This window comes from Filicampus tigris, chromosome 2 (genome assembly GCF_054856515.1).
Source record: "Filicampus tigris isolate MCC_2025a chromosome 2, RoL_Ftig_1.0, whole genome shotgun sequence".
NCBI classification, from domain to species: domain Eukaryota; kingdom Metazoa; phylum Chordata; class Actinopteri; order Syngnathiformes; family Syngnathidae; genus Filicampus; species Filicampus tigris.
The window spans coordinates 6819814-6834555 of NC_141218.1; the positions used below are offsets into that span (position 1 = coordinate 6819814).

General features: G+C 38.8%; 1 protein-coding gene across 1 annotated transcript; it reads right to left on the reverse strand.

Annotated features, from left to right (window-relative positions):
- Positions 1 to 8084: 8084 nt before the first annotated feature.
- On the reverse strand, positions 8085 to 11489 carry LOC147151086 (homeobox protein HMX3-like). Its single transcript, XM_086054003.1, has 2 exons — positions 11219 to 11489; positions 8085 to 9431 (listed from the first exon to the last, which is right to left on the reverse strand). Exons 1-2 carry the CDS (start codon positions 11388 to 11390, stop codon positions 8995 to 8997), a joined length of 609 nt encoding a protein of 202 aa, XP_085910129.1. The 5' UTR covers positions 11391 to 11489; the 3' UTR covers positions 8085 to 8994.
- Between the last annotated feature and the right edge of the window lie 3253 nt (positions 11490 to 14742).

A 14742-nucleotide genomic window follows, 5' to 3' on the forward strand; every position in this document is an offset into this window, starting at 1 on the left:
TTCTAATGGTTATGGCGTTTGCTGTTAATGCCCTTTCCTTTTCCATTTGCCAGAAAAGTCAGTTGGATATTATTTTCCTGATTTTACTTGAGCCTTTCTTCCTTTGACAATTCAAACAAATATACAGCCACGTCTGAGAGTTTATTGCCTCCTCAAATCATATATAAAGGACAATAAAACAAAAAGTGCATTTAATTTTCAATATCATTTAAGTGATATAAACAGTTATTGTCACATTGTGTGACTTCAGGATTTTAACATAAGGAGTAAACATAAAGGGAAGTACAGTCCATCCGATGACCCATTCAACATGGCGGACGCACCTACATATCCGTGTAAGGGCCGACCCGCTCAAGGTGAACGTATTCAATTTGTATTACTAGGGCATACCAAAAGGATTTTTTGGAAAAGGCAATTTTGTCAGGTAATTTCCTTCGTTAGTGTGTTTTTTTTTCTCCGGGATCGAAATAAAGAGTGAAAAAAACATGTTATTCTATACAAACCTTTGGAAAATTATGCAACATAACTCTATTGTGTTAGGTAATTATTAATTGAAAGAAGTGATGTTTTCTGGTTTGCACCACCCCTTTGCAGCCGTGGCAATGGTTCATACTAATGTCTTTCTGTGGCTAATTCGGTGAGTAGCTAATTAGGTAATTTGAACCAGGGTGCTTAATGTCAACAAATTAAAGCCCCATATTCAATTCGTGAGTTAATTTCCTCTAAAACCTTACAAGAATCATGCGCCAAAAAAATATAAACTAGATGAGGCAATTTGTAGTGCACATGAGCAAGCGCAGCAGCATATAAACGTTAGCTTGTGCTAAGGAGCGCTAATGTTTGTGACGAGAAATACATTTGTCTTTAGAACGAAAAAGAAGAGCACTGCATTATATCTTAAACCTTTCTAATTGTTTGCCCGTCGTCAGATTACCAATTTGATTAATTTAACAGGACGAATTTTAACTCGTCATTGTCACCATATTACGGTCGTTGTCACCATATTACCCATTTAGTGGCTATATTCGGCAATTTTAACTCAGCCCTCTTGCAAGAGCTACAATAACCCCAACCCAACCCGCAGAAAAAAATCTGCGAGTTTAAATACTCTTAATAATTTGATAATGTTTTTTTAAATTTTGTTGAAGACAAAGAAAGGAGACAGTTGTGCTGAACATTGCCGGTGAACTTTATTTTATGAAGTCATTCATGGCCATGGACGTTTATATTCGTCAATTGGAATCCAAATACCATTGATGAATATATTTGTCAACCACGTTTTTAAACGGGTAGATGTGGAAGAGTTTCTCACCCAGCCTGCCAGTCAGCACATCTTTAGAGTAGAAGATAAAGATTTGGCAGTGAAGCTTGTCAAGTGGATTATGATGAAGAGAAATGCCAACACGTTGGAAGCCAGATAAATGTAGACAACTTACACTTGCACAGATTATGATTTTGTATGATAAAGACGGAATAGAAGTGTACAGTTGTATGTCTATAAATCAAATTATTATTTTGCCATCAATTGCTCTTTTGCAGTCTTGTTTTATTTGAGGTGCTACAAAAGCAAAAGATTTAGCGTCAAAGTCACTGTTCTGCTTGAAAATTTTCTTCTCGCGATAAGCTTGGTTTCTCTTTTTTTGGGTTCCAAATCATTAGTTTGGAGCTCAAAGTGGGTCAAATAATGACTTTGTTGTATTTTCACGTGTGGTTTAATAAGTGTACCTGTTGTGTTATTTCTCATTTGTGTAAGTGTTAAAACAATTGAGATGAAAACAATGGGATGATTTCACAGTGGTTTTTATTGACTGAAGACCAAAGTGAAAGCAGTTACTTGGAAGGAAGCCCGAGAGCTCTCAGATGTCCGCCATTCAGCCATTTAGCCGCGGCTAACGTTTAAGTGGAAGAGACACAACTTGTGACCCCGGCCTGATCTTCGAATAACACCCGCAGCCACCGGGAGCCTTGTCTGCGCCCATCTCATCCAGCGTCGGTTTTGCGGCCAACCACAGTGAAAACGACACTGCAAACAGGGCGAAATGGTAGCGTGCTTCTTCCCTAATATTTTTTTGCATTTTTTCCAGAAGCGAGCGACAATGCAGGGCGTCACCTGACAGCTATCTTTGGGGCTCAAGAGAAGATTTTGATGGTAAATGTCAACATTTACAACACAGTCACAAGGCACAATATTGAATGATGCCAGGTGGGACACTAGCCATCTATGAATATTATTCAAATGTATTGTTTTTTTAAACCTATGTTGGTATTGTGACGTCACGACGAAAAACCATTCAAGCGTTCAAAGCGAACAAAACAAATACTGCTATGGAAAATAACTGAATGTTATGAGAACATGTTTTTCCAAAGAGAAAACCTTTTCATATTTACAGTATGAAAATAAATTGCAAGGGTGTGTTTTTAGCAGAAAAACTGTAGCAGTCTTACGAGAAAAAAAAACCTTGATCGTATAAAAGAACATGGCAGCTAGCCGCTTGGAGCGACTGTGAGTCAGCAGCAGCCGGCCAAAATGTGGCAGCAAGTGTCGGGCCAAATCAGCGCACGCTTCTCAGGGTTCCTCCGGCCGAGACCGGCGGCCTCTCGTTTTTCCTGCCCCCTTTTCTCAAAATCAGACGCACTTATGGGCGTGACAACTTTGAGCACGAGCTAATCGCCTCCCAAATAAAATTGCGGAAAAAAACACCCAACATATCCTAGCCCGGAGGGAGAAGGTTGTGCTCCAATGATCTGAACAGATGACACCGAACACTCACACCAGTATTTGCATACTTGGCTCATTCTTCGCAGTAATTTTTAGCATCTGCGTCATATTTAGCTGATCATTCTGGTATGTCGTTTGTCCGATTTCACAAGCCTTACTTAGGCTAATCGGCCATGAAAATGAGACAAAATGGATTCCACTGCAGTTGTCATTGATTTGCGTAAATTCAGCATGTTAGAAAACTCGAATGAGGCAAAGCATGTTTATTTTTATAGCATCATCCATACACAAGGCAAATCAAAATGGCTTTAAATAGGCAAAGAAATAAGGATTTAAAATACTGATTAAATAAAAAACCTGAAAATAATGATAAAATCCTAGCATTCAAGCAGGATAAATGAAAAGATAAAACAAGTTCATAACAATAACTGAGGTTACAATAAAAACCTTTTAACGTTACGATAAAAACTTTTTAGGAGTAAAATCTTTTCTCACAACAAAAGCTCAAAACATTCTGGGAAGCAGCATGGAAGGTTTTGTTCTCAGATTACTATAGTCCTCTATGAAAGCAGACTGATTACCTTTGTGGTGACTCAAAATAAAACAATTGCAAACTTTTACTTTTGCTTTTACTCTGGAAGACAATGATCAACATTTTTGCCCTTTTTCTGACTGGTGTTTCGGATCAAACCACGAACGGAATCATCATCAATTTGTTTGTGGATTGTTTTCCTTACACTGTTAATTTGAAATAATATTTTAAAATGATGGGGTTGAAATTAAAACATGTTTTTTTTAAAAATCCGATTCATCAATAAAATCATCTTCAACTTAATCTAATAAAATAATCGTTGCAGCCCTATTAAGAAGGTAACTTTACGTTACGTTACAAGACAATACATCCGAGCGCATCGTAGCTGACGGTGGTTTCTGCAGCGTGTGGGCTCTGACAAGAACGAGGCAGAAACAAACACCTTTGCGCTTGCTAATAAAGGCTATTAGGTAATGGTTTCCTCTTCTTGTCATCATCCATCATAATTACACTGCCGTTTCTTCACCTTGCATCCATTTGTGGTGTTGAGATCAAACAGCCAAGCTAACAGAGCGGAGCTAATCTGTAGCATGTGTTGTGTTAGCGGTAGCAGCTTCTGCCTGCGGCTAAATGCAAAAATGGGCTTTGCCAAACTTTTGCAGCTCAGGACTCAAACTTGGTACAATCTGAATAATATTTAATTTCTGTTGCTGTGATATCACATGTACTCTACATTTATTTTAGAGTTTATAATATAACAATTCTTGTACTGCTATGACATAACTAGGGTAGTATTAGTTCTGTTCTTACCCAAAAAAAAAAAAAAAGAAAAAAAAGTGACGTTACAGTTACTTTGAGTTGGGCAAAGTCAGACTCTGTGCCTCCTGGTCACATGTTTGTCAGTCGATAAGCGTCCATTAACAGCGGCTAGGCTGTCAAAGCAACCTGTGACCCCCCTCTCCTCTCGCCCCCTTGGAGCCCAACTGGCCTGTGATGTCCGTATCAATATGAATTCCAGCCTCCTTTACAATTCCCACTGTCCATTAGTGTCAAGTATCAGTTTCCTCCCATGTGCTATCGATTCCCGTATGTATGCTCGTCTTAAAAAACACCTCACAAGCGCTTCTGAAGTCTCTTTAAAGAGCGAGCGGCAGTCAATTGTGTCCTAGTAAAAGTAGTATTAAGCCCCTTTACGACAATATTTGGTCACGTATTGGTTGCACAGTAAGGATACACCAGCATCAGATATCAATATTCAGGCTGTGCAAGTACAGACAGCATACTGTTACCCTAATTTGGGAGTGGAAATTGGTCTTTTATGGGGCTAATTTTACGTTTTGAGGTAAGAGACAAGCTTCAGATACGCTGCCGCTCGAGCAAAGTGAAAAAAATAATGAGAGCCAGAGTCAGTGATACCCTCTCAGCTGATTACACTGATATTAAAAACTAATCAGAAATGCAATTCAACTTTTCCACACGAGGTTTTCATAATAATAATAATAATAATAATAACAATAATAGAATATAATAATATGTTCAGTAAGATTTATGAATTCAGAGTTAGGTTCAGCAGCAGGTAGAATTTTTTTTCTAAAATGTCGTAGCTATAAATTACAACAACTAGTTAAAAAAATAGTAGTCTATTGCGCAAGCTTTTATTGGTCAAAATAAAAAACAAAAATCAATCAAAATATCTCAAAAACCTGAGGTTCTAGAAAAAGAGGGAAGACATTTTTTAAATCGGCGTCAAAAATACATTTAGGGACACGGAAAGCCCATTCAAATTTGCTGTTGACCAGTGTCCTTGAACAGGACAAACAAACGAAATGAGAACACCCGCAAGGCGCTGCTTTAGGCCACAGCTCACACCCAGGAACTCACACGCAGACTGACCGGCCCACTTGACTCTAGCTCCAGATGGCGCTCACTAGACCACACCTCTTAAAGACTCACATCCAGCACACGTCTCCTGTAGAACATACCAGTTTATTTTTTTAATTTCTCTTTTGCTAGTTTTTGCTATTTTCCTTGAAAAAAGGGCCTTTTTTTTCTTCGTATGAACACATTTATTAATTTCAACGGGGCAAATCGATTTGATGTTATAAATGTACGACAAATTTAAAGTGATTAAGTTTGAATATTATCAAATAAATGTAATGTTGCAAGAGTAAAGTTACTCGAATTAAAGTGTTATATTATGGGGCGGGGGGTGCAATCTTATGGCAACTGTCACCTATTTAGCTACTTGGGGGGTCCCTTTGGGATGAGCATGGTTAACCTTTGGCCTCAGTCATGTCACCGCCACACGCCCCTTTCATTTGATACACCCGGGTTGTAATCCCTCGGCCTCCATTCAATTTACAGAGAGCCTCTGTCACTGCAGACCGCAAGCGGCCACCACAGCCACCGATCAATAAGTCCCCCTGAAAGCTTGTGAAGAGGTCCAGCGTCCCCTCAGGTCGCGATCCAGTTTCATCTCCTAATGAATGGGCTCTTGTTTAGGATGTAAAGTGCCATGTCACTCACTCCCTTTGAATGAACTGCCCTCGGAGCACATGCAAATGAGCTCCTTCTCTTGCCCCCTCAAAATAAGAGGACCGAGGACACTGAGAAGAAAAACAAAAAGAATTGACAAGAAAAATGTCGCACAAGTGCCAGCATCGAAATATTCATACTTCCAAAAACAGTTAGAATATGACAAGAAAAAAGTTATAACAATGCTTTGAAATAAAGTTGTTGTGAAAAAATGAAGCCGTAAAATTACAAGAATGAAGAAAGAAAGTCAAAATGTTTTGAAATGACCTGAATTGAAACATAAATTATAGGGAAAATGTTATAATATGACGAAAAGTCGTAAAATTGCAAGAATACATTCGGAACATTATGAAATTACCTGAATTGATACGTAAATTACAGGATAAATGTCATCATTTTCGAAAAATTAAACTGTAAAATTACAAGAATGAAGTCATAATGTTTTGAAATGACCTGAATTGAAACATAAATTACAGGGTAAATGTCGTAATTTTAGAAAAATACCACTGTAAAATTACAAGAATGAAGTCATGATATTTTGAAATGACCAGAATTGAAACATAAATTATAGGGAAAATGTCATGATATGACGAGAAGTCGTAAAGTTGCAAGAATAAATTCGGAACGTTATGAAATTACCTGAATTGATACGTAAATTAAAGGATAAATGTCATCCTTTTAGAAAAATTAAACCGTAAAATTACAAGAATTAAGTCATAATGTTTTGAAATGACCCGAATTGAAACATAAATTATAGGGAACATGTCATAATATAACAAAGTCAAGAAGTTGAAGAATAAATTCGGAATGTTGTGAAATTCCCTGAATTGAAACGTAAATTACAGGGTAAAATTGCTATATAAAACTGATGCATTGTTACTGTCATGATATGTCATAATTTTAGAATAATTAGGCCATAAAATTGTAAGAATGAAGTCATAACGTTTCTAAATAACCTAAATTGAAACATAAATTACAGGTAAAATCCCATAAAGTTCCGACAATTAAGTCGTAAAGTTCCAAGAATAAGCTTGTAATGTCATGACAGTAAAAAAAACAACAACATGAAATTATTAGAAACATAAAGTCATAACACAACGAAAAGAAAGTAACGTGACTAAAGTTATGCGGGTACTATCCAACATCCAATGACAGAAAGTCTTGTCAGCCATTAGCATTGAGGGCTGCATTATCACTTCCATGTAATGCCGAATTGAAAACATGTGACGCTCCAACGGAACTTAACACCCACCCTGAATGAGAACTTTGTTGCCTGCGGTGGCTAGGGCTCAAATCAACATACGAAACATAGATGTGCATATGGCGCCCTGAATTTGGAGTGCCTCTTTGATCATTTTTAATGGATTTGTCTTCACCCCTGGCAGATGAATCTGGGTGGGGGTCAGGGGGGGCCGTCAGACGCAAAACGTGTCAAAGTGTCCATCAGGACAAGCGTCAGGAAGTCTGGCGAGCAGCTAAAACCCCCTCCTAGCCAAGCGCAATCACCTTTAGCGATGGAACGCACTAACAATATGACACAATCACTCCCATCACGTCGGCCGATTTGTTCAGATCTCTAAGATTGGACGAGTCGAAACTTCTAGGGTGAAACCTTTATTTTAAACTCTAACAGGCAATTTTAAAATAACATTGAAAGTGTAAAAAATGCAATCGCAGTGGTGCCTTGAAAGACGATTTCAATTCGTTCCGTGATCACGCTCGTGACTTAAAAAAAAAAAAAAGTTTCTCAAATCAGCTCTCAACCTAATAAAATGAATAAAAATGCCCAGAGCCAGAGCTGGGAAAATTTGCGGTTCATTTATCACCTTCCGCCTACAGCCGGTTTACCCTTCCGCTGTCCGTCTAGCCGCCATTTTGTCCTGCCAAACCAAATAGTAATCACCTATCATTTTAAACGGGTTTCCATTAGCGTTTCCGACTACCAACATGTCTGTGAGCATTGTTATATTATCCATCTACATGCGTTGTTCCACCACTTGTGTTCAAATATTCATTGCTTAGAGTGGTGTAAAACTGATTATTGATGCTAACCATTAGCATGTCAATGGGATTTTCCATTAAATGTTATCATTCAGCTAGCGGAGGTTGTTCTTTAATAAGCATTGTTGCTTGGTTGATTTAAAAACACGGCATGTAATTCTCTTCGTTTTGGTTAGATTTACGATTAAACTTGAGCTGGGAGTGGCTTTTCCATCTTTAAGGATCTTTTTTGGTGAATTGTTCACTTTTTGCCTAAGAGCTGTTTATTGTGAAGTCGGATGAATTGAGCTCACTGCCACCATCATCTCAAGTTTGCGCTCGCCACTCAAAGCAAAAAAAATTTGAGAAAGGGTCGCTCATATCTTAAAAACACAAAAACCCGTTGCGTGACTCGTATCGCAAGGCGCCACTGTAAGATGCGACTGCAGCATTACAATGAAATACAAACATGTTCCTTCTTTCAAATGTAAAAAATCAAATAAAATAAAGCATCACCCCAAAAATGCATGCAATGCATTCAAATGTAGAAAAAAAAAAATGCATGTGGTGGGAAACATACCTCTGGCCCACAATGCGGCCTGCTATGCAATTCTAGATGAAAACATTCTTTCAAATGAATCATGTTGTTTTTTAATTCAAATCCATTTTATTGCGCGGTTGATTATCAAGCGACAAAGTTTCACAAACTGGTCAGGCTCAATGCAAACTGATGCGGCGATTCACAACCAGCTTCACCTAATTAGGTTAGGAAATTATTCATTTACTCCAAATGTATTGTTGTTCATCTATGCCAGGGACGTACAGTGCCAGGCAGAACAATTCAATGCTCTTCTACTAGATCGCAGAATATACAGTTACCCTTTGAAGCCTTCAGTTGCCATTTATGTGTCAGCCAACTAAATGTTTCACACCAAGTTTGCGACTACAATGAAATGAGATCATTATTATCTCGGTATATGTCCGGCACTTTAGAACGTCAAAATGGCAGCCATCTTGAGCCTTTTGTTTTGTGTGATTCTACACTACATGCCCACAAAATTTCATGTCCCAAAGTCAGTCTGACTCTTGACCTTGTGGCACTGCAAATTTAAGACTTTTGTGCTCCATTAAAAGTCCTCTGCCTGCATGCATTGACAAAAACTCATCTTTTTTGTAATTTCACGTCGTCCAAATGGAAATTGACTCCATGCGCCTTTCGTGGCTTTGCTCATCTGTCTGCATCGAAAAGTCCAAAACATTTGGCCGTGTTGGAGAAGTAAATGGTGTTGGGATAGAAGACGGGGAAGGCCGTTGGAAGCAGACATCCGCCCAGTAGACGGTCGCTCTCTTTGAAAATGCCGCGCACGGGCGCGCTCCCGGGCCCGTCGTCATCCGCCGACAGCTGCCTCTTGAGCTTGTTGCGTCGGTTCTGGAACCAGATCTTCACCTGGGTCTCACTCAGCTGCAGCGCGCTGGCCAGGCCCGCTCGCTCGGAGCTACTCAGGTAGCGCTTCATGTCGAACGTGGCCTCCAGCTGGAAGATCTGCCTCTTGGAGAAGATGGTGCGCGTCTTCTTCTTGCAGGCGTTTGGGCCGCTGCTGCTGGCGCCGGCGCCGGCGCCGGCGCTGGCTGTGGCGGCTGGCGTTTCTGACGTGTTGCCGAGGGCTGCGGATGAATGGGTCAACGTCGACAATTATTAGAATCCCTGTGATGTTCCGTCTTTCCTTTTTCGATTGGCAATCAAAGTCCAAAAATGGAAAAGAGACTTATTTTGTTTTGTTTTTGTTTTTAATCAAACACAAAAAATTACTTTCCAAGTTCTTGTTACCAAATGACAGATTAAATAATCAAATCCAACTCAGTCCTGTTGGCCATTTTTGTTTTCCAGTTTTTGATCTGAGCCTAAAATTAAATGATGGAAAAGGGTCATTTTAGGGAATTTTGCCAGACTAAAAAATACCATACTCAATCACATTCATTTTTGATTTTCTAATTGAAAATAGAAAGGACTAATTAAACAAGGCTTTCAATTAATGTGTTCTGTATTGAATTCTAGTGAAATCCAACACACAAAAGAAAGAAAAAAACCCACTGGATTTTACATTCTTTTATTTTATTTAAAATATATTTTTGGTATGCATAGAGGTCCAAATAGGTATATTCTGTAATTATAATAGAATTCTATTTTTGTAATAAACACTTTTTTCAAATGTCCAGTAAAACGTGCTTATTGAAATCCTCTTCTGCATAATGTAGTCTAATACAATAAATATGAATACGATTTATTGAATTTTGTCATACGTTTTAAAAATATCACCCAGTTTGACTGGATGAATAAATGCCCCCCCCCATAAATGTTTTTTTTTTTTTTTAAAGTTGGACCATATTGATTTATGTAATATTATAATATAAAATATTAATTTCATGTTTCAGTGATTTTTTTTTTTCCCCCCGCATAATGCATTTTTAAAAATAGGTTGTTGTAGTGGCCATCCAAAACATCTTTACTTTGTTTGCATATAATTTGACATTTTTGTAATCATCCAGCATGTATTTTGAATATCTACTGTTGTGTGTGTTTTTTTTTTTCCATAACTAGAACTTGAAATCAATGTGAACTGGGACACAGTCGAAAGTCATGCAAGAAACCAAAAGGATTGGAGGCTCTTGACTGATCTTCAGAAAAGTGCCAGAGGAATTACATCGAAGTAAGTTTATTTTGTTTGTTTGTTTTTTTAACTGCAGCGCCTCATTTTGAAAAGTCAATCAACAAATACATAAAGTACAATAATTGTGGTCAAATCAATTAAAACGTAAACAATGTTCTAATTAACAGTAGTAGCAGTATTGTTGGGGCCTGAGAACGGAGGATGACCCTCCCAAAATTGCTTTGTTGCTTTTTATTAAATTTCTTTTATGGGCGCTATCATATTAACTCTAATAATATTATTAATAATAATAACAGTAGTCATGGTACTAATAGCTTTGTTAGTCTTATTCATTTTAGTTGTCTTACGCTTTTAAAATGGCTTTGTTCATTGTACAAAAAAGGCCTTTCTGGTGCCTTTTAATTATTATTATTAGTAGTGGTGGTGATAGCAGTCGTAATAGTAGTCATAGTAGGGCCTGGGAAAATAGGATAAACCTATTGAAATCATTTTTAGTAGTAGTAATACTATTAGTGGCATTATTAGTATCATTGGTATTATTGGTTTTAATATTCATAGTGGTTGAACGGAGAATAAATGTATTAAAATGGCTTTGTTCATTTTGCAAAGCATTATTATTATTATTATCATAATTATTGTTTGTGGTGCTGGCAGTAGTCAGGCTGGAAAAGGATGGCAACCCTATTTTTTGCTTAAGGGCTGTCTTCAATTATTCAGATTTTAGTTGTTGCTTCTGTCAATCCAAAGTGAGCGTCCAATAAGTTTGTCATCCAGCTCGCTCACCTGTTTCCCGGGATCCACCCTCGCACCGCCTCGGGGCCTCCCACACCTCGTCAAAGGCGTCCTTTTCATGCCCGTTTTGCCGGGAATCATCCCTCCCAGGCCTCAAGTTGAGGATGTTGTCAATGGTGAAGTTAAGAGAAGCGCTCCGACCGGCGCCGTTCCCCTTGCTCATATTCCTCACCGTGTCCCGACGTAACTCCGGTTCGGACGGGGGGCGCGCGTTGTTGCCAGCCGCATGGCTACAGAGCGCACTTGGAAGTGGCCTGCTGTGTCTTGCGCGACCCCAAAAGGCTGCTGCTTTTTCATAGGTCAGCTTGTGGGCAGGGCTTCAGGACGGCTGCCATGTTGAAGCATTTTACAGTACAGTGGATCCGAGGGAGTTGGGGGTGCACCACAATTTGAGAATCCCCGTGGTCCCCACACAGTTTGTGACACACAAGCACATGCTGATAAAAAACAAACTTCAGTTTACTAGCCATGTTTAGTAATCCTGTTTTCCAACCTTTGTAGAGCCAAGGCACAGATTTTACACTGGAAAAAATGTCACCATTGTTTATAAAAGTATATCACATAATCCAGATGAGCTTGTCTGAATTTACTCACAAATTTACTAACCTCGCGAAATCTAGGCTTGTTTTTTCGTTTGTATTCTTCTCTTTCATGAGTGTACTCCCCAATTTAGAGTTGAGTGCCACGATGTGCCGCAACATGCAGGGCAACACTGAGCTTTACAGGAGGCGTAAACCACTGTTGTTGTTTTTTGCGGCGTTAGCACACAGTCACACGATAACAGTCACGTTATGCTTATGTCTGTACATACGGAAACCCAAGGGCAGCATTTTGAGATCCAGCCACTCTGTGACCCAGCTTCAAAAATGATCATTTTCGGGATCTCAAAACGCCAGCTGCGGTTCAATGAAATGTCAAAATTATAAAATTGCTCTGTGGATACATGGAAACACGTTTCCTTGTTGACGGGGCCTGGTGGGAGCGACAAACAGCTTGAAACAAACACGCTATGCCTCTTTCTGTATTTGGTGCGAGTGAGTGAGAACAGGCACTAAAGAGAATACTTTAAAAAGTGTGTTTTGATAACTTTTTGAGATTTTTACCTATTGTAGACGGATCTGGAACGTATCCCTGCAATAAGCGGGGATTCACTTTTCCTCCTATTTCATTAGGAAATATAGTTGAACAGTTTGCTATTATTCTGTTGTATGAAAGATGTATCAATATCTTGAAATGAGTTGGAGCACTGCCCCTCTCCTAAATGCACCCTTGGAAAAATGTTGTGATAGCCGTGTTGATGTCATCTTAAATGGTGGGGGGCTTCCCAAGCTGTGGTACATGAGCGCCCTCTAGAGGACGTTTGTCTGATGTAGTAATGATAGTAATAGTAATTAAGGATAGACCGATTATCGGTGCCGATATTTGGCATTTTGAACTGAACTTTGTTAGAATTTTACAACAAAGGTGTGTACTGTACTGCCAAAAATGTATAATAATAAAAAACATCAACATTTTGCAAGTCTGAAAAATTGTTCAGTAAACATGCATAAAGACGTTTCAACAAAGTTAAGAGTTTTAATTTGTTTTATTTTTTGACGCCAATATTTTCCTTTTTTAATGAAAATTAATATCGGCTCCAAATATCGGTTATCGGCCTCCTTGACGACTAATAATCGGTATTGATAATAATCGGTATTTATTCCATTGTACAGGTGTACCTAATGAAGAGACCAGATGTGTGCACTTTTCACCAGGACCACTTGAGGTCAGTGTGCATGCATTTTATGCATATCCACACAGCTGTCCCACAAATAAAAGACAGACAGGGAACAGACAAGGTTTCTCCTCCTCCTCATTATGCTCTCATTTTGCAAATGAATGTTCCTGCATTATAACAGCATGTTTTAAAAGGTGTTGTGCACATTAACAGTCATTAGAGCAGAGCAAAAATTAGGGTGAGAAAAGAAATGAAACTGGCTTATCCGTCATGTTCTGGTAGATTAATCTAACTAATATTAAATTCCTACTTAATTTTTTCTACTAGGTGTTTGAAATTATGTAATATTGGGAACAAGTGTAAAGCACAGAATGGATCACATTTTAGTATTAAATTTCCACGTGGCTCCCACATCACAACAGACCATAATTTACCGAACCTCAAAATTAGGAACCACTAAAAATGTCATGCTACTAGATTGACCATTTTCCATTGCTCGACGTCCTGCTTGATGAAATTCACAACCGATGAAATGATATTTTGTGCAATGGTGACAATTTCTTCAGACCAACACAAGGTCAGCGTGATTTCATTAATTGTGCGGGACTCAGAACAGATGTCACATTCAGGGACATTCTGCCTTTCCCACTGTAATGAATCACAGTGTGTCCGTGGAAATCCTGCAGCTTGAATAAAACCGAGCTCAGCATCAGTACGTGTGTTCCATTGATGATGGGCGTAACAAAAGCTTGACAGAGGCACATAATGGTAAAGGAACGACAGGGGACGTCTGCATTGTTGAGTGACTGACAGCTTATTCCCAAATGGTTCCATTTTTTTCACGTTTCAAAATATCCTCATCATCTCGCCTTACGCTGACAAGTGGGAAAAATGAGACAGGGTTCCTGTGACAATTGTAACACACGTGGCCCATACCACAATTCTTTGGAACATCGGATTTGATTTTACTCTCAAAAATATACTCTGATTCTAGTATACTCAAGACTTGCTTGCCATTATGCTTCTGAAACAAAAAAGCTGACTACATTTTGGTCAAATTCAGAATTGTAACACTACAACCTGACTTTTAAGGGGGGAAGTCACCCCAAACATATTTTTTTCAAGAATATGTTCCACGCAGCCCACTAGTTTGAAACAAGGCATTCTGATAAATATTGCATTTGTGGAATAAGAGTTAATCCACCCGTTTTTAGCCATCTCTGAGGGCGTCCATTTTGTAACTTCTTCTGTCGACTGAAAATGACATCACAACTGCTCAGGGCTCAGGTAACGACCAATCACGGCTGAGCTGTTTTCTGAAGCTGATTGGTCGTTACCTATGCCCTGAGAAGTTGTGATCTCACTTTCAGTCGACAGAAGTGACAAAATGGCCGCCCCCCTGGTGCTAAAAACGGGTGGATTTTGCTTCTTAACTCATATTGCACAAACACAATATTAATCAGAATGCAGTGTTTCAACTTGTGGGCCAGCTGGGAACATATTCTTGAAAGAAATATGATTGGGTTGATTTCCCCCTTTAAGTTTGACTCAACATTATTTTTGTAATGCAGTTTTGTAAATGACTTTATTCTTTACGACCTCCATTTTTCAATATATCTTTAGGCCCTCTTGGTGCTGTGACCAATAGAGGCGTGTTGACATCAAGGCAAGCTAATTGGTGTTGCAATGTCATCATCATTTGTAACTGCGGAGTTTTTGGGCAAGTTGAAATAATTAGCATTTTCAATGGCACACATGCATCCTACAGTAATGCCTGTACACCAACACAAGAATTGTG

Coding starts and splice junctions, on each gene's coding strand:
- LOC147151086 (XM_086054003.1), bottom strand. CDS start 11,390: ATGAGCAAGGGGAACGGCGCCGGTCGGAGCGCTTCTCTTAACTTCACC. Junction 9,432..11,218: donor GGGTGGATCCCGGGAAACAG/GTGAGCGAGCTG, acceptor ATTCATCCGCAG/CCCTCGGCAACACGTCAGAA.